The 19,336-nt window shown below is 53.0% G+C and overlaps 7 protein-coding genes across 7 annotated transcripts; 3 read left to right on the top strand and 4 right to left on the bottom strand.

Moving 5' to 3' along the window:
- Positions 1–890: 890 nt before the first annotated feature.
- Positions 891–2,814, bottom strand: BDP55DRAFT_732389 (uncharacterized protein; the record flags this gene model as incomplete). Its single annotated transcript, XM_060579936.1, has 2 exons — positions 891–1,249; positions 2,787–2,814. The coding sequence occupies 2 exons, from the start codon at positions 2,812–2,814 to the stop codon at positions 891–893; spliced, it is 387 nt and encodes a 128-aa protein (XP_060425345.1).
- Positions 2,815–3,988: 1,174 nt separating this feature from the next.
- On the top strand, positions 3,989–5,355 carry BDP55DRAFT_297059 (tat pathway signal sequence). Its single transcript, XM_060566593.1, has 5 exons — positions 3,989–4,445; positions 4,498–4,628; positions 4,684–4,783; positions 4,837–5,000; positions 5,062–5,355. The coding sequence occupies exons 1-5, from the start codon at positions 4,052–4,054 to the stop codon at positions 5,137–5,139; spliced, it is 867 nt and encodes a 288-aa protein (XP_060425344.1). The 5' UTR covers positions 3,989–4,051; the 3' UTR covers positions 5,140–5,355.
- BDP55DRAFT_560719 (short-chain dehydrogenase/ reductase) lies at positions 5,286–6,444 on the bottom strand (the record flags this gene model as incomplete). Its single annotated transcript, XM_060570015.1, has 4 exons — positions 5,286–5,428; positions 5,491–5,604; positions 5,665–5,839; positions 5,905–6,444. The coding sequence occupies 4 exons, from the start codon at positions 6,442–6,444 to the stop codon at positions 5,286–5,288; spliced, it is 972 nt and encodes a 323-aa protein (XP_060425343.1).
- Positions 6,445–8,419: 1,975 nt separating this feature from the next.
- Positions 8,420–9,964, bottom strand: BDP55DRAFT_560609 (acyltransferase; the record flags this gene model as incomplete). Its single annotated transcript, XM_060570003.1, has 1 exon — positions 8,420–9,964. One exon carries the CDS (start codon positions 9,962–9,964, stop codon positions 8,420–8,422), a length of 1,545 nt encoding a protein of 514 aa, XP_060425342.1.
- A 204-nt stretch (positions 9,965–10,168) lies between these two features.
- On the top strand, positions 10,169–11,079 carry BDP55DRAFT_297049 (uncharacterized protein). The gene has a single exon (XM_060566592.1). It carries the CDS (start codon positions 10,373–10,375, stop codon positions 11,042–11,044), a length of 672 nt encoding a protein of 223 aa, XP_060425341.1. The 5' UTR covers positions 10,169–10,372; the 3' UTR covers positions 11,045–11,079.
- A 35-nt stretch (positions 11,080–11,114) lies between these two features.
- Positions 11,115–11,706, bottom strand: BDP55DRAFT_635982 (uncharacterized protein; the record flags this gene model as incomplete). The annotated part of the gene is made up of 2 exons (XM_060572844.1): positions 11,115–11,577; positions 11,642–11,706. The coding sequence occupies 2 exons, from the start codon at positions 11,704–11,706 to the stop codon at positions 11,115–11,117; spliced, it is 528 nt and encodes a 175-aa protein (XP_060425340.1).
- Positions 11,707–15,505: 3,799 nt separating this feature from the next.
- Positions 15,506–19,301, top strand: BDP55DRAFT_635981 (linoleate diol synthase; the record flags this gene model as incomplete). Its single annotated transcript, XM_060572843.1, has 5 exons — positions 15,506–16,147; positions 16,215–16,435; positions 16,488–17,552; positions 17,613–18,650; positions 18,707–19,301. The coding sequence occupies 5 exons, from the start codon at positions 15,506–15,508 to the stop codon at positions 19,299–19,301; spliced, it is 3,561 nt and encodes a 1,186-aa protein (XP_060425339.1).
- Positions 19,302–19,336: the final 35 nt, after the last annotated feature.

Here is a 19,336-nt window from a genome sequence, read left to right as displayed (position 1 = left end):
CCCAGTAGCGCGACGTATGATCTATCTACGAGGCCTACGGAACGAATGTTGGTGTCTCTCAAAGAACAAACCCACAGATTGATGACCTGTTGTAGAGCCCATACTGGCCTGTTCGGATGGAAGACGATCCGGGAAAGCATATCTGAAACGCAATGTGAGAATCGAATGTGGGAGATTACTTTGTTGTTCACGTTGCTGTGAGCTTTCTATCTTACTGAGAATACGCGAAACCTCGTCGCTTTGGCCAGGAGACTGTCACAAAACTACTAATGACAATGCTTAAGAGAAACTCTTGCGTTGAACATCCCCGAGTGAAAATTCCAGCCAAGAGACCTGACAATACGAAATCAAGCTGCTTTATCTCCAAGGAAAAGTGTCAGATACACCAAGCCTTCGTCACATCGCAGTCTGGTTTAACTGTACGAAGAATGCCTTTTAAATTCATGTATGAAAACACACAAAGATATAAATATACACACCTCTCTCTCTCTCTCTCTCTAAATATACATATATATATAGATACCTAGCCTGTGGTGCCGTTAGACAGTTACGATCTTACCAAAGGAACGAGATGTCACAACATGGTCACTTGACAACATTCCTGGCACCATGCAAATTCATGACACGTGATTTATTTCATTGAGCCCAATGTTTGTGGACTTTCTATTATCATTATACTCCCATACCGCATAGGTCTGTTTTCTCCATCATCGCCCGGGTTACATTAGGTGAGTATGATAGTCGTCAAGTTCCAAGTTCTTGTTGTTGGGCAAGCCAGCATCGTGCCCAGTAGATGGTGAGAGAAGACGTATGGGTTGGTGAAGTGCGCTTAAGGAATGTGATTATTGCGTATGGCGTAGTGGGTGATGCGGAAGATATGTGTGATGCCTTTACTCGAACCAGCTCTTCACCCAGTCGACGGCGCGCTTGTAGCCCTTGTAAGTGCCGTAGGCACTGTACGTCTGAGGGACCGGGGTGGGGCTCGGGGTTGTGGCCGGCGGGGGGTAGCTGCCGTAGCTTCCGTACTGGCTATAGTCGTATTTTCCGTAGTTGGTGTAACCCTGTGTGGCTTGAGGGGCAGGAGCGGGAGCGGCCTCGGCGTTAGCCTCCGCAACAGGAGCGGCGAGGGCGGCCGAAGCGGCGGTGATCATGAGAATGGCGGAGACCTTCATGTTTGCGAGTGGTGAAGAAGAGGAATATGTAGATAAAACGGCTTGGCTGATGGGTGACTTGGGCTCTGACGACTTGACTATGTGAGATTATTGTTGTTTGGTGTGTGATGAGAATAGGAGAGATGATGAGATTGATGGTGGGATCATGGGCAATACTTATGGAAGAGCCAAGCCGATGTTCAAGTTGCAGACGACGGTGTTGTCTAGCATCCTTCCTTGACTACTACATCGGCCACCCTCGAGCCTGGGTGATGAGGGCATACGCCGCATCTGGCATCGTGCTGATGACCTAGGAATCGTTGAGATGGCGTTTCTCTCTGATGGATGAAGGGTCTTCGGGCTAATGTGAACAGCTGCAAGGGAGCCCTTGAACTGAGGGCTCGCTAAGGTCGAAGACACAATGCCTCTGCAAGCGGGGGTGCGCCTTGGAGGCAGAAACTTGCAAGATTACAGGGTGAGCGGTTGAATGGGTTGTGAATGGCGTCACAAGCTCATCCGGTTGCGTCCGGAACGACCGCAGGATGGAAAAGAGTAGCTTCACGATGTCTCGAAGCCATCGGGCGATGTGTATACCACGCTAGAAGGCGGACTCGCATGGCTTAGAGGAGTCGAATAACCGGCTAGGAGATCGTCCTCGTATTCTTGCATCTTTGATGGTGTAGATGATGCAGAGATCTTTCTATGTGGGTGTCATGACCAGGCAAGGGAGCCCCCGAAAGGTCGCAGTGGGTTGTTAGTTAGGGTCGCCTATGGATCAAAGATCACGCTGACTGCCACTGCTGAAAATGGAACCACGATCAAGATCAAGATGTGAACTCTTCACCTTCTGTTGGAAGGTTGTACTGCAAAACATGTCTTGTCACCCAGTCACAGAAACCGCGATGCGAGCTCGTGGAAAATCCGATCCGGGCCGACTTCCAAGATAGCAGTGACCGACACAATCGCGGACGGTAACACGAGTGGAACCATCCTAATGGCTACCAGGCTGAACCCGCTATGTCTAAGAAAGGTGTCTGACATTGATGAACATCGTAATATGCGAGGTCAAGCACGCTGTGAAACCCAAATTGGAATAGCCTCAGTCTAAGTTGAGTAAACTCCGAGGTGAAGTCTCTGGTGGGGGAGCTTCTTCTCTAATCCTGCACGCTGACGGAGATCAGCCCTACTAACACGGAATTGGCGGCGGGACAAGCGGATGCGTTAGTGTCAGCCCCCGCCCTGCTTCTTATGCTATTTTGGTGACCGATCAAGAAGCTTGGGTGGCTCCAAGACATGGCAGCGTGGATAGCTGGGAATGGTCGAGGCGGCTTTGTTGTGAGAGGTTGCCTGTTTACTGTAATCTTGAACTTTCCCATCCCGCTACCTCATGCAGATCCATGAGTCGACACAACCATGCATGAGTCCATGCTTCTTTGGTACACGAAGGTCTCTCGGCAAAGGCCCGGCAAGGGACGCTTGACTCATCTCCTTCTCGCGCTTATCCCGACGGCATGGCTTTAGGTCAGTTCGGCTCAGTGTGATTGCGACGGCGGCTGTGTTTGGTGCCGGATACATGGTCCCGGACACGACCGGAGGAAATTAGAAGGACGTGGTACAATAATATGGCTCTTGTACCTTTGCTGATGCCGAACGTAGAGGACATTGTGAGACCTGTCTGTGTGACATGGAAGTTTGACTGAGGCCGGAAACTTGGAGGCTGCCACGTTGGGGGCGGTGGCTCCGTGGGCTGGAAGTTTACTGTGTGGATTGCATCTAGTGTTGCCAAAGATCATGTCAAACCAAAGAAGGGCTGGTGGTTGAGATTCGGTCTCATCGGAGCAGGACTGAAGCCGATCTACCACGAGTTCAGTTGGACTTAGACTGGGTTTTCCACGAGTTGGTGTTTTTCCCACGTCACACCCAAGGGATGACACCAGATCCCAACGAATTATGCAATTGCGTGAGAGCGGCCTTGTCGAAAATACCCTCAATACGAAGCTCCAAAAGTCCCTCGACATATACGGCCACTGTCGACATTGTAGACTGGTCAGCTCCCTACAGATACGAGATCTTACTACCCCAGACCGTCCATCTGGCATCACGTCAGGCTTCGGGGGAAAGGCTCGGAAACTTTGCGATTGGTGCCCGCAGGCTTCAAAGCTGCAAACTACCAGCCTAACAGTAGACAAGCGAGACAACCACCACACTAGCAATGGCGACCCGTCGACTTCTCTTCGTTTTCCCCTTCTTTCTTGGGGCGGAGAAGAGCTCGTGCCGAGTTCTCCCAGTCTTGGCAACGCGTGAGGTGCTAGGATGCCAGCAAGACTGGCGGGCAGCAATTCCCGCCTCTCTGCCCACGCTGCGTGGCTGCTGCCTCTCTTCGCACAACAATCAGCCGCATGCGCCGGCGGATCAGCTGCAGCCAAACTATCGACGGCGACATTCCTGCCGCGGATGCCGTGTTCTGATGCCAAATCTGGTGTCTTGGTCGTGGCAAGTGGGGTGTTCGTGTGGTTGTGTTGGCGGGCGATTGAGTTTTGAGCATTCCAGCTGCTTTCGGTAATTGCGTGGCAACCTTGACGGCGCACCAAGATACAGACGCCTCATCGTTTTGTTTAGTAACATGGACATGTGTGAGCCGTGCTTGTAAGGCTAGCGAGCATTCCTCATGTCAGACAAGAGTCGTCGTTGGGTATTCCGTCTTGCCCGTTGCTCCCTCGGCCGAGCTTCCCTTGGATCACGATCGCTCATTATTCTTCCCCTCTTCCAACTCTCTTCCGGAGCGTTTCTGGCAGTTCTTTGATTAACTCCCTCTCCTTTTTTTTTTTTTTTTTTTTTTTTTTTTTTTTTCCACACTCCCTGCTAAGCGTGACTCAATTGATACCCATTTCTTCGACACCATGATGCACGAAAAAGAAGACGAGTCCAACTCGAGACTGCTCGCTAACCGGGTGGATGAGTCTGAGGAGGATCTCGAGTCCCTGCAATCGGCCCCCGACGCGAGGCAACATGATACCCAAAGGAGAGGAGGCTGGAGGAGAAATGCAGCTGTAGCGGCGGCATTTGTCTTCTCAAACCTCTTTTCTATGCACTTGGGTTCTTATATGACGTCGGCTCCGACGGACCTAGATAATGCTTGTGCTGCACACACAACACAATGGTCGCCTGTGTTGAAGGACGTGGATGTCAAGTATGACTGGAAGCATTTCAACGGATCGTTCCTACAGGAAGACATCTTTAGGAAAGAAGCCTCACCAGAGGTCGACGCAGCGTGGGAGTCTATGGGCGTGGATTGTAAGTAACATTCAATACCCTATGTTCTTACCTTATGGCTGACGGTGTGAAGACCGCGCCGGAGTCATCTCAATTGAAGATGGCTTGAAGAGCGGCCTAGACATGTCATTTGTGAGGAGGTCAGAAAAGTACGGCGCGGGCTTCTTTGTCAACGTTGAGGGAATGCATCACCTTCACTGCCTGGTAAGTCAACGGCCTAGACTCGGCATACCATGCCTGGTGCTAATGATTGATGCAGAACTTGGTTCGGAAATCCCTCTACTACAACTACGACTACTACAAGAAGATGGGCACGCACGCCTTCGCCAACGAAGAGCACATTGTTCGTCTTCACGTCTGTAAGTGGCAGCCATTTTCCTGTAGTCTTCGATCGAAACTGACCCCTCGAAAGCACATTGCCTAGACACAATCAGGCAAGTCCTGGTCTGCAACGTCGATACCGCTGTTCTCGGCCAGGTCTGGGCCAGCGATCCCCCGGCTCCTTTCCCCGACTTCAATACCAAGCACATGTGCAAGAACTACGGGGCGATACAAGAATGGGCAGAGAAGCTTCAGGTGAGTAGAAATTGGCGTCTGGATTCGGTTGTACGGACGAATGCTGACAGAAGACTCATAGGCTCCTCCCGTCGATACCCTCCCTGGCGACTACACAGCACCTCCCGAGCCAAGTGATGTTCTTCCCACAACGCCATGAACACTAGAGTAGAGAGGTGAAGCCTGTGTAAGATGAGAACGAGTTAATAACTCTAGAACATGACAAATATAATTGAACTCTATTTCTAAGGGGTGCTAGCATCTCATGTGAGGCCTGTAGATCCAAGACTACTTGTACTTTAGCCATCAGTAGTTGAACTCCTGGCTAACAAGCTTCTCGCTCAACTTCCACAACCTATCCGCCTCAATCTTGTTGATCGCCCAGGGATATATCTCCTCGTCGTACTGGTCGGCGATGCGGCAATCGTTGAAGTACTGTCCGTTATGACCTGCGCAGTGTTAGCTTTCCGGTTCACGACCTACGACTCTGAAGCACTGCCGAGTGACTCACTCTTGATATTAGGACTGAATGCGGCGTACACATGGGTGGCGATGCCCTGATCCTCCGTTTTTGGGTGAAATTCCGTCCACATGTTCTTGGTGCCCATGGTGATCTCTATCTCTCCTGTTTTTGCACCGGGATTAGCGACATGTCTCTTGACTGCAGCGCCCTCACTTCACTTACGCAGTGAATCAAAGCTTTCCAGGTGGCTACCCAGATTGGTAAAGATGACGCCCGGATGCAGACTGACGCTCAGGAGACCTTTGTTGCCCAGCTTCTCCGCGAGCGAGAGAGCCATCAGGCAGTTTGCCGTCTTGGATTGCGCGTAGGCGATCCACTTGTTGTAGTGCTTGCCGTCCTGTGATGCAACCCTCCAGTCAGTATCTACGGCCAAGGTACGATGCAAAGAGAACGAGTACTCACGTTGAAGTTATAATCCGTCCAACGAATCCGGCTCAATCGGTGCCCATCGCTGCTGACAGTTACGATCCTCGGCTCCGGTGCAGCAAGAACCTTGTTGATGACCAAGTTTGTAAACAGGAACGGACCCAAATGATTCGTTCCAAACTGGCTCTCAAAGCCATCTTCCGTCTTGCTCCAGTCCACAGCCATGATGCCCGCGTTGTTCACCAACACATCGATATGCGGTACATCCTCCCACCCATTCACAGTCTCCGCAGCCGCTCGTACGTTCTTGAACGAGCCCAGGTCCAGCTCAAGCGTCTTTACAGCAACGGCCGGGTATGATGACGTAATGGCGTCGGCGGTCTGTTGGACTTTGGTTATGTTGCGACCCGCGAGGATGAGGAGGGCTGGAGAGGCGGCGGCGACTGCTTGGGCAAATGCCGCGCCGAGGCCCCCGGGGGAGACGCCGGTTACTAGGATTGTTTTCCCGGCGATGAGGGAGGCGTACTCGGTGACGAGTTCGGTGCCGGTTGTTTCGCGGCCTAGTGTGGGTGTCATGGCTGCTCCTTTGGCCTTATTGCAGAGTATTGCAGAGGGATTGTGCAAATGCGTAGATGTTCAGAGTCCAGTGGATGTTTCGTTGGAGACGGTATTGTCTGCAGATTGGAGGGTTGTTCATCTTTATAAAATCTTCATGGGAATGACCTTGAGATCATCTACATTTACGGTCTCACTCCCGCAAGTAGTACGAATGAAGTCCCTTAACTCCAGATCCCAATCACACGAAACCAGTGGGAGCCGGAAGCCAAGAACTCATCTCGAAGAAACATGAGATCATGGAGCTGTCGTCTGCAGCTTGTCATTCCCCATGTTTGGCTCAACTCACAGAGGAACGATCCAATGTATCTTGGGTTGGCTACAAGTACCTACCTGATGTAGCCCGGTGGGATAGCAGTGTCTGAATCCGTGTTATTCATTCGGTGATTACTGCTAGGCTTGGGAGCCCCAACCCATTTCTCATCGGCGTTAGGTGGAAAAGATCTTTGTCGTGCCCTTTGGTCTTGTATTTGAGCTGCTAAATCATCTATCGCCGATAGATTTGGGCCTTGTTGTCGGACATTGTTGGAATTGACAGGCGAGCAAATGGGCGCCTAACACGGAGTTTGGAGTTAGAGAACCCTCCAACATCCGGGTCTTGGGGGAAATGGGAGAAATCGGTGCCCGAAACTTATCCGTGTGTCCGTCTCCCGCGATCTAACCTAAGCACTCCGTAATGACAGAGATCAACGCCATGGAACACATTTGGGACAACCTGAACCTCCCTCCCGCCCACACGGCAAATATTCCTTGGCACACCGGCACAGGCACCGTTAAAACAATTGAAATACAACGGACCGCCCCGATGGTCCCCCACTCCGGAAACCCACGGACCCCGTCGTAGCACCGTCAGTTCCCCCGGAGGCGCTTACCGGATCTCAGCCACCGATGACACTCTCGCCAGGGACGGATACCTCTCCAACTCCCCAATGGCTTACTCCCTGGCAGTGATACCTTAGCAAGTAGTTAATAATGTATGTGGCTTGGTCCCCAAGGCAGCAAATAAGAAAAAGCCATACGAATGAGCTTCTAGTTGCACAGCCCTGCTTCACTTCCGGGCGTTCCTATCCGCCCTAAATACTGGTGAGAGAAGCTCAATGGCATCTCGGCACGGGAGCACCGGCTGCTTCTACAGTGACACCGCATTGTCATTCTTCAGTAGAGCACCTAACCGATCCATCTTCTCACTAGTGCCTCGACTTCGTACCCCCCTCCCCCCCCCCCCCCCCCCCCTTTTTCACCAACCAAAAGCCATAATCCGTGCCCTCGCCCTGATTTAAATCGTCGCAGCCAGGCCGACCCATCCGTTCACCATTGACCATTCCAACTAACCTGCTTCTTATCGACGCCCTTGCAACGTATTCTCTGGGTCTTGGCAAGGGTACAGGGATGCGGGTGGGATGGCCTAGTGGTTCCCCGGGTCCAATGAAGCCTCCGTCCCGGGACCGGCGGATCGTTGCCCACTATCCTCATCCCACGCGGCCAACCTTTCCGGATATCCACAGTTACTTTACCTGATGGTAGATATATGGCTGAGCTGTTTTTTCGTCCTTCCAAGGTGCTTCGTTTAAAAGACTAGCTTCCCCCTCCTTTTCTTGTGTAGCCAGGCATGTTCCGTGTCACGTTGCCTCGTACCTTGTGGCTGGCCACCTTACGTTGGATTTGTGCGACATGTCAATCAAAACACGCAACGACAAGAGGCTCACACCGGTCGAGGCTCAAGACGTCCTCTGTCCACCTCCTCGGCTTGCTTCACAGAGAACCATATCCGAGACCGAATGACTGAGAGATGTAGGATAGTGTTTACTCGAATGTCATCACGACTCTAGGTGTACCCGGAACCAACAAGACATCTATCACAGTATTTAACGCCACCAACGCCGATATGCCACCTACACCGTCACATCCGATGCCGCCCCCCCGCGCGCGTGGCTCGTTACTTTGACGACTCGTCTCGCGTGCAGAGACTCTCGATCCAGCGTGCCAGCTCTACGCTTTTGATATCGACGGTTCTCCAAAAGACATCGCTACCCCAGACAGTCGGCACACCAAGCAAGACAATTCCGATAAACCACGCCACGAGTCGACCAACCATGCCAGTCTCGTCCCTACCGCCGACAAGCGCCCAGACGTACGGCATCCAGCGATGCGAAAAGACGTCGAGAACGGGTCCGTGGACAAGATAGAGCGCGTAGCTGATGTCTGCGAGGTACTGCGCTAGTGGTGTAACGAATAGGTTCTGCAACACTTTGATGTGTTGCAGCGTGACGACAATCTGGAATGCACCAAGGGCGTACCAAGGGAAGGAGACGAGGTCGCCGCCCATGGTGAAGAAAGGCTCCATGGTGTTGTGCCAGAGCGGGGACATTCCCGGGGTGATGTCGGCCTTTTGATTCGGCCAGCCGGCCACAAACAGGGCAAAGATCAAGTTGCCGACGAGGAAGGTCTTGAAGACGCGCACTGCCAGGGAGGTTGAAGACGAGTCCGATGACGTAGTGGAAGATTCCATGTCGGATGCTTCCTTGTTCTGCAAAGCAGCCGCCTTGCGCTCCTGACGAGCTTCTTCGATCAAGCCGACCTCGGCAAGGAACATGCCACCCAGGAATTCGAAGCCGGCCCAATGGCCACACTTGAGGCAGTAGATCATGATGGAGAAAACGGAAGCGAGGCGCAAGTACGTCTTCATGCGGCTCACGCCGGTAAGAACGACGAAGAGGAGTAGCGAGTGGGAGAATTCGATGGGGATGGTCCAAAGATGGACATCATAGGGCAGAATTTGGGTAATATCCCACTGCCAGCTAAAGGTGATTCTCCACACAGCGTTCTTCCAGTCCACCAGCTGCTCCCAGAGTGTAGGCAAGGGTTGGCCCATCATTCCCAAGCGGATCATGATGAGGATCATAAAGGTAGACGCAGTAGTGGGCAGAAATAAGCGGAAGCCACGGCGGAAGACGCTGCTCGATAGAGTGCGATGCAGTCCATCGTAGTCGTGTTTCCTTGCCTGCTTCAATGACTTGAGAGACAGAACAAAGCCCGAGATGATGAAGAAAATGTGGACCATGGGCCGGCCGCTAAAGATGACGCGGAGGAAGGGCAACTGCAACGGGGAGGAAGCGACATGGTCATTCTCATCGGGAATGCCGTATGCCCTCGCGGTAAACCAGCCCACGTGTTTCTCGGTGAAGTGGCAGAAGAAGACAATCAGCGATGCGACACCGCGCAGACCATCGAGCCACGAGGTAGGGTATAAGCGCCGGTGCTTGAAGTCGTTGGGTCGGAGTCGGCGCTGGACAAAGGAGGGCAGCAGGAAAAAGAGGATTGCCGTCAATCTTGCGAGGAGAGACCTGGATTGGGCGGGAGGATTCGAACCACCAGGTGATGAGGGTTCGGAGTTGACGTTGCCTAGAGGAGAGTAGGAGTGTGCACTTGGGGAGATGCGCGCGACAGCTCCCCGGAGGGAACGAACGACGAGGGGGATCATGTCGATGGCGATGGCGTCGGCATGCCCTTGAAGAGGAGGAAGAGTTCTCGAAGATTGTCGTCGGCCGAAGGAAAGATGATGTGCAGAATGTGTGGTCGTTGGCACCCTGGTCTAAGATAAGGTATTGCGCGTGGCCGGACTGGGTGTTCAACGTGGATTCGATGGGCGGCGGATTGTGTGAGGCGTCGGATGTCACAGTCGACGTGGCTCGGCAGAGTTTCGAGACAACCCGGGTAGACGGACCACAAGGTCAGCGACGTACGACTGAAGACGAGCCGGGAACAACCGACAGTTCGGCGACGAGGCACAGATGGAAGCGAAGAATGTTGGAGATCTTAAAAGGTGTAAAGAAAGGTTGAGGGAAAAGTTGAGGGGAAGGAAAGCTAGTGGTGCCGCCTACACAGCAGGATGGAACTCGACTCGAGATTGGGTTTGGCGGCAAAAAGAGCGCCAGAAGGCGACGGCGGGAGCTTGGCAAGCTTGGCGTCGCGTTGCTCCTTGACAGATGGCGCTAATCTACCCAGGGACAAGGGGGTACCTAAACCGCAAGGGGGGAATGGCCCGTTGGTTTGGAGGTGTCGTACGGATAATCGTGGGTGCAGGATCGGGATCCTTCTTGCAGGTCGGGTGCTTGAGCTTGAGTGGGAATGGCAGCTTACTGACCGGCCTGTTGTGCTAGGCCCGAAAAGTAAGGGTTGGGGAGGGGAGGGAGGGAGCAACTCGGGGAAGACGGCGAGTGGATGGATAAATGGGCGAGGTTTCCCCCCTTTTCTTCTCGATTTGAGGTGGGAACTCAGAAGCGATATTGTCTTTGAGGGAAAGACGGCCTCTGACTTGGAAACCAGCGTAGGCGGACTTGCGCAAAGATACGATGCGGCACAGCTCGTGTTTGGCAGCCTGACTTGCGTCGTTTGCAATGGCGAGAAGAAAGCACGAATACGCCGTGGGTTTACGAATTGTAACAACGGCAAGAGCTGCGCGCATTCGATCCCGAGGTGCTTGCCTCGCCTTCGGGAAGATACGAGACAATCAGATGGGATGAAGAAGCTACGACTCGCTCAGCCCACTGCAAGGCGTTGAGAAACAGAAAGAGGGGATGATGAAGGCACGCACAGTGACGGAAGGCACAGACAAAATGGCATGGAGGGAATCAATTTTGGCTCGCTTCACTCCGTATCAGGTATTCCTTGTTAATTGACGTAGTATTCCCTTGCATCTGCCGTCGTCGTGTCTCTTCCCGTTTCTGTTGTACTGCAGTATTCGCCTTCTGTGGTGCAATCATTCTGAAGCAGAGGAAGAACTCTATAATAAAAAGGGAAACAGCTGCTGTGTGGTGCTTTCCCCAGATATCTCCACCCGGCTGGAGTGCTCCTTCCTGGTCCGTCACGCCCGACGTTGCCCCCTTCTGATTTGAGTTCTGGGCAGCTTCCAGTGTCCACTCAGGAAGGAATCCACTGGTGACTCCTGCTTCCCGAGTCCACGTCCTCAGAACCATAGCGGTCCTCATTTCTGGGGACCCTGAATCTAAACTCAAAATGTCCTTAGCCGATGCCACTCTCAAAGTCAATCTCATTCTCCAGTCTCTAGGTAATTTTTCCATCTCAATTATCCACCTGAATGAATTGCAGAGGATGCAATCACACTTATTGCCCGGCTCTATTTTCCCAGAGAGCTTACATTCTCATGAAGTCGAGTGAAGGAAGTTGACATTCAGAGAGCGTGGCTTGTTGAGGCTGAGACATTGAGAGAACATCAAGATGACTGGCAGGAAGGCAGGCAGGCTGGTTACTGGTAACGTGCTTGGGTACGTATTCGTACAGATACCTAAGGTAAGGTGCGGAGTACCTACCAATCTGCGGGTGATCCTCCTTCCCAAATGGAGTGAGTTGACCCGCTGAGACAGTGGAAGGTACACAGGACTCATCGCCATCCACCTCAGGCAGGCACTGATTTCATCTGGATGTCCACGGACAGGGAAAGAAGCAATTGAGTTCAGGACCCAATTGTTCGCAGTGAATAGTCTTCATCCTCAACGACATCTCTCGTCGGCATACTTGCACTTCTTCATGATAAAAATGAACAACTTGACCTGACCACTCCCATCCAATATCCACACGAATACCGCTCTGCAACAGTCACATTGCTCGTCATACGCATCGCATCGACTTTGCGCCAACGATGCCGACGCGTCTCATCGCATTCCTCCAGACCCGGCCCCAATCCCCTTTCCATGCCTCATACCCGAGAACTGCCCTTGGCGACCCAGGCACAACACATTGTACCTTCGTATGGATACAACAAGACTGCCACCCTAATATGACCCGGACTTAGGCGGGCCTACGCTGCATTGACTCTTGAATTGGGTTGCTTCAGCCGTAGCCAGTTCAGACATCCTCTGTTCGAGATGGCTTGCCCACGCCATCATCTTCCACTCTTGGACCCCCAAGTACTACAAACCATGGGACGACTTCACTCCTGCAGAACCCGTCATGGCTCGTGGGTCTAACTGAGAGAGAGCGTTATCTAAACTTTGTTCTTCAGAAATATTATTTCCGTCTCGCGGCGCTGATAATTACTGGGCCATAACCAGCTGCCCTCCACATGGCACTTGTTCGCACATACCCGTTGCTAGTCGCTCGTCACTTAACACTGGCCAGTAATCCAAATCGCTACCATACTCTTCCAACCTTCCTCAACGCCTGAAACGGTCTTAGGCTCTATTAGTACTGTAGGCTGTTAGGCCTCCTCGCTATGCCATTGAACGTTTAACAGAAACTAGTCTCTTCAGCCTCCAGCGTGAAAGAGGTCAATACTAGGCCCGGAAAAGGCATCCTAGAGACCAGTCTCCCTGTGCGCCATGTGCTGCACTGCACAAAAGTAAAAGTGCCCTTCGCCTGTCAACTGTCAATCGGCCTGTGCGAGCATCATACGATCCCTCGCATCGCGCCAGTACCCTGAACTCCTAGCTTCACGTCATGCCACAGGCCTCCAAGTAAGCGGCCAATTGACGGAAACTAGTACACGCGCATGTGCGGTACGGATATGGTATGTAAGCTGACTGCAGTGTTCAACGGTATCATCCCGCACCGGGTCCCCCGAACTTCATGGAGCGGTCTGTGTGGCCACGAACTCGACCTCTTGCCACCAAGATTAAGACAGGTTCAACAGGCACCATCTCAGCCCTATGGGTATTCTGTGTACTGCGTCGATGGTCTCCAGAACTCTAGGGTTGCTGTTGGGGCACCATCGATGGCGTACTGGCCCAGCGCAACATGACTTTTCTAAGGTGGCCGACTTCCACAAGTCAGCAATTGGCGCTCGAATGACTCTCGAATGGCACGAGAGAAGTTCGTCAGTCATTGCAGTTTGAGTCGGCTCATCGAAATGATTATGCCAATCAGAATTTGCCTACATTTCGGTCTGTTTCTACCTCGCCCGAACTACCACTTTGTTTTTGTCTGGCAAACCGGCAGATAATGCCCCGGAGATTCGAGTTCCAATTCCATCGACAAGCCGGATCCTCTCGCCAATTACCCCAGATTCCTTACATTTTCCATTCACGGATAGGACCTGTCGACGGCTGCGAAATCCCGTGTCTTAGACCCCGCAATCCAAGGGAGTGAGAACGGCCCTCTCGGCGGGGAGGCGTCTCATCAAAAGAGTCGGCATTCTATGGCCTCGTGAAATTGATCGGTGGCGGTACAGTCCGAGTCTTGTGAAATGATGAGGCATGGTTGCAGATATTGCGAGCACCAGATCATCACCTTGTGCACTTCTTCGGTGACGACGCCCATGACAGGTTATCCATGATCTTTGAGAGCAATCAGTTACTCGCCAATGGACACTGTTGCACCGCCCAGCGGCACAGGCAATGGATATGTAGTCCGTATTGTCCGGTGAGATGGAGGCGGGCGGCTGAAGGATCATTGCGCATCGGCCCCAAAGGCCCCCACGCAACGGGAAAAGAAATGGTGCGACCCTTCTTCTTTGTTTGGCTCGAGTAGCTTGCACAGAGTGCTGACAGACACCCATCGCCAAGCAGCTGACATCACAAGCGGGCCTAGCCGACCTCGACGACCTCAAGTGCCTCACCGGCTATCGAAGCATGTTGGTGCAGAGTAGCAATATCGCATTACACCGGGCAAACGCAGTGCTACAGTGCAAGCAAACTCGTTAGTAGATCATGTAGCCGGGCTGTTTCCGGAACACAGCAGCGTAAGCACAGTTGCGGCCGCTCACCATGCTCTCACCAACAACGGCCCCCGGCCGTGGTCAAGTCCAATTGATCCGAGCCAAATCGTTCCAGGCATTATCAAGTCCCTGCAACTCTGTCAAAAATCGGGGACGGCCAATCCACATCGCACTAACAGGGTCAACAAGGCAGCTCCCGTGGAACATACGCATTACGGCAAAGACGTCCGAGAATGAAGACAACAAGTTACAGGCTCGATTGGTCCCTGCTAGCCTACGACATTATCACATGTTGACCATGCCCAGCAAGAGATCGACTCATACTTGAGGTATCCGTAGGTATCGCGCAGATACGATCTCATCTCCCCCACCGGCGCGGCGGCACCCACACATTCACCGAAATCCCGGCTGAGACAGAGTCATCGCTCCAACTGGCATGACACCAAGAAGAAGGCGGCCGGGCATACGAATCATCTCCTCAATGATTGGCCACCGGCGCATCTCTCTGGCCTCACCAGGAACTCGTTGACTTCAGCTACTTGTCAAGTAGCCTAATGTATTGCACAGTGCTCGCTGTTTTCGTTCTCTCCTAGCTTGGCGGAAGGGGGGGGGAAGCTCTGCAACTCTTTACTGCTTTTGTTTTCCCATCACCCAGACCCGTAGTCGTAGGCAGGCACGCAGGGGACATTCAGCTGCGCCCTGGCAGCCCCCACGATGCAGAAGTTGGCCTGCGATATCAACCATTATTGGTTCGGCGCCGTACGACAGCAGGGGGGGAGCGTTGGTCCCTAGCTTCGCATCCCGGCCAATCGTCTCCCACGTTTAGTCAACAGACGCATTTCTTCATCACCGTCGACTTCTTCATCAGGGTAAGCCTGGTCAATGATTGGCGTACCTCAAGAGTACCTCGGGAGCGAAGCCCTACAAGACGACCAGACTAGTAGCGGGAAGCCTAGGAACACATTTGCTTCATCGTCTTGCGCTATTGCCTAGCACAACCCATGACGGCCTTGTGGAGCTTCAAGAGCTGACCTCAGCGCCAACGAGGGGGGGACTAAACGATAGAAAGTATCCAGCCTGGTCCTCAACACCATGTAGCACAGTGTCTGCTGGCTCACCCGATTCCTCTGCGCCTCGTCATGGAGGGGGTTATCTGTGATTCCATATCTGCTCGCCTCGGACAATATTGTCCGCTGTCATTTCCATGAGGCAAGAGGACTTTGCTCATATATAGGGAAGACCCCATCCACCCCAACTCTGAGCCTGCCCGTGTGATCAATACCTTCCTTTTCCCTTCAAGTCACCTTTTCTCTCTCCTTCAACTTGCAGTCGACTGGACCATACGCCAGGATGTCTCAAGCTCAGGAGCAATTCCCCAAGCACCAGCCTCTCCTCACCGAGGTGTCGGAGAAGTTGACGGCAGTCCGCGACCTCGTTCACAAGTCCATTTCCGCAGTCCCGCCGCACCCTGAGCCAACTCCAGGTGCCACTGCGCAGGAAGCTGACCCAACAAACCTTTTGCAAGACATCAAGAAGCTCGGATTTCATGACTTTGAGACCTTGGCCGAGTTCGGTATCACTGCTGTGCAAGGCAAGATCGACGACAACAAGTTGCTCTTGGAGAACCTCATCCAGCTTTTCGCCAAGCTGCCGCGCGGCACCGTCAAGGGCAAGAAGCTCGAGTATGGCTTGATTAACCAACTTTGGAATGGCATCGACCACCCGCCCATGACGACCCTGGATGAGAATTTCAAGTATCGTGCAGCAGACGGCTCTGACAACAACATCCACAGCCCATTAATGGGCGCAGCTAACACAGCATATGCTCGGTCCGCTCCGCCAATTACCTATCAGACTCCCAATCAGCCTGATCCCAGCCTACTCTTTGACATGCTCTTTGCCAGAGGCGAGGAGTTCAAGCCTCACCCCAACAAGATCTCAAGCTTCCTCTTTTACCTGGCTACTATCATCACCCATGATATCTTCCAAACTGTAAAACACTATTCCCCCGACTTTTCATTTCAGCTTGAACTCGCTTTACTAACTGACTGAATGATAGGACGGCCTCAGTGGCATCAACAAGACATCTTCCTACCTCGATCTTTCTCCCCTCTATGGTCGCAACCAAGCAGAGCAAGATCAAGTCAGGACAAAGTTGGACGGCAGACTAAAGCCTGATTCGTTCTCCTCCAAGAGAGTTCTTGGCTTCCCTCCCGGTGTCGGTGTTCTTCTCATGATGTTCAACCGCTTCCACAACTACATTGTTACACAGCTTGCAAGGTAAGAACTCTCAACCTGTGATCTCATCAAAACCTGTACTAATGATATATAGCATCAATGAGAACAACCGCTTCAACAGACCCCCTGGTGATGCCATTGACCCCAAGGCTGAGGCTCCGAAGAAACCGGAACAGAGGGTCAAGAAGGAGGACCCAGAGTACCCGAAGTATCTCGAATCCCAAGAGTACAAGGACTACTTGGAAACCCCTGAGTACAAGCAGTGGGCCCGTTGGAATGCTTGGGTCAAATTCGACAATGACCTTTTCCAAACGGCACGTCTCATCACTTGCGGTCTCTACGTCAGCATCGTCCTCCGCGACTACGTCCGTACCATCTTGAACATGAACCGCTCACCTTCCAGCTGGGCTCTGGATCCCCGCACCAACGAGGGCAAGAGCATCCTCAGAGCCGAGACCCCCGAGGGTACCGGAAACCAGGTCTCAGTAGAGTTTAACCTCATCTACAGATGGCATTGCACCATCTCTCCCAAGGACGCCAAGTGGACCGAAAAGGCGTTCCGCGAGCAACTCAAGATCGAGGGGGACACCAGCAACCCACCCAAGGAAGTCAAAGACTTTACTCTCATTGAGTTCGGCCACGCTGTAAGGGACTGGGAGAAGCGCATTAGTGATGACCCCGTCAAGCGTGACTTCGCCGGCCTGAAGCGTGGCAAGGATGGTGCCTTCCGCGAGGAGGATTTGGTCAAGATCTTCAAGGAGTCCGTCGAAGACGTTGCTGGCTCTTACGGCGCCAACAGAATCCCGGAAATCATGAAGCCGATTGAGGTGCTCGGTATGATGAACGCACGAAAGTGGAATGTCGCCACCCTTAACGAGTTCCGCGATCACTTTGGCCTCACTAGACATCCGACATTTGAGGATATCAACCCGGACCCCGAGGTTATCAAGAAGCTGAGATACCTCTATGGCACTCCAGACCAGGTTGAGTTGTACCCTGGATTGGTCGCTGAGAAGGCCAAGGAGCCCATGGCCCCTGGAAGTGGATTGTGTGGCGGCTTCACCATGACCAGAGCTATCTTGTCTGATGCCGTTGCCCTGGTTCGTGGTGACCGATTCTACACCATTGACTACACGCCGAAGAACCTGACCAACTGGGGGTAAGCTTTTCATCAATTTTAACAAGCGGATAAAGACTGCAGCCGCTGACTCTTGAGCAGATTCAACCAATGCAGCTACGACCTTAATGTCGACCAGAGCCATGTCCTGTACAAGCTGGTGTACCGCGCTTTCCCCAACTCGTTTGAGCAAAACAGCGTTTACGCCCACTTCCCTCTCACGGTGCCCTCTGAGAACAAGAAGATCCTCGAGGGCATCAACAGAGACTATCTCTACTCCTGGAAGGAACCGGTCACCAAGCGCAACATGATTCCCATCTTCTCCCACAAGGCTGTCAGCGAGATTCTGTACAACCAGTCAGACTTTAAGGTTGTCTGGGGCGAGGCCATCCGTCATCTGGTCGCGCAGCCTGGCAAGGAGTATGGCAAGGACTTTTGCCTGGCTGGTGATGGCAAGGCCAATATGCAGAACCGCACTCAGGTTAGGAAGGCTTTGATCACGGGCCCTTGGGAGAGGGAAGTTTTCAAGTGGTACACTCACATGACGCCTCGGTTGCTGAAGCAGAACAGCTTTCCTATCAGGAAGGGCGTCAGGGAGGTTGACATTGTTCGGGACGTCATCAACCTGACAAACACACGATTCAACGCCGCCCTCTTCCACCTGCCCATCAAGAACGAGGACTCGCCATGGGGTGTCTACACTGATCAGGAACTGTACGTGGTTGTTGCCACTCTTTTCCAGTCAGTTTTCCTGGATGCGGACATTGGCAACAGCTTCAAGCTACGGACGATCGCGCGCGAGCTCGGCCAAGGCTTGGGCAAGCTCATGGGCCTTGTCTGCCAGACCATCTCCAAGGCTGGCTTGATCACGGACATTGTCGCCAAGATCAGAGAGGGAGAAGCCTCGCTTCCCACCTTTGGTAACCATCTCATTGAGCGCCTTCTCGCTGACGGCAAGGACATTGATGAGGTCGTCTGGGGTACTATCATGCCCGTCGTCACCGCCAACGTTACGAACCAGTCGCAGGTCATGGCGCTTTGCATCGACTACTACCTTGGCGAGGGCCACGACCACCTGAAGACGCTTTACAAGCTAGCTCATGAGAACACGCCCGAGGCGGATGAAAAGTTGATGAAGTAGTAAGTCTTACTCGAAAAACTTTCCTCTTTGGGACACTCCTCTAACCCTATCCCAGCATGCTTGAGGGATGCAGACTCCGTGGTACCGTCGCCGTCTACCGTGAGGCCGTCACCACCCAGGTCATCACCGATTACGCTCCTTGCCTCCTTGATCCCAATGACCCGACCTCGCGCACACCCAAGGTCAACGACGACATTGACGGCACCAAGTACGAGGTCAAGATCCCCAAGGGTACAAAGGTCCTGTGCAACCTGATGACGGCCGGTCGCGACCCAACCATCTTTGAGGCCCCCAACGAAGTGCGCCTCGACCGCCCTCTCGAGTCCTACGTCCACTATGGTCTCGGCCCCCATTGGTGTGCCGGTAAGGAGATCAGCCGCGTGGCGCAGACGAGTCTGTTCAAGGAGATTGTCGGACTCAAGGGATTGAGGAGAGCCGACAAGCAGTCTGGCGGAAACGGAGGTCGTGGAAAGCTCAAGAACATGCCTGCCGGCGCTTGGAATGGCCAAGTCGGTCTTCCTGTGGGCAGCAATCAGAACGGCGCCAGCAAGAAGGATGAGCCCTGGCTGGGCCTGCGCACCTTCATGACGGCCGACCAGAGCTCGTACTGGCCTGTGCCAACGACCATGAGGATCGAATGGGACGAGTAAGAATTGGAAACTGTTAATTTAATTTGTACGAAAAT

The sequence above is a fragment of the Colletotrichum godetiae genome, assembly GCF_030913485.1.
Source record: "Colletotrichum godetiae strain CBS 193.32 chromosome Unknown BDP55scaffold_48, whole genome shotgun sequence".
Lineage (NCBI taxonomy): Eukaryota > Fungi > Ascomycota > Sordariomycetes > Glomerellales > Glomerellaceae > Colletotrichum > Colletotrichum godetiae.
The sequence above is the reverse complement of the archived record's forward strand: the minus strand, read 5'-3'. Positions and strand labels throughout refer to the sequence as shown.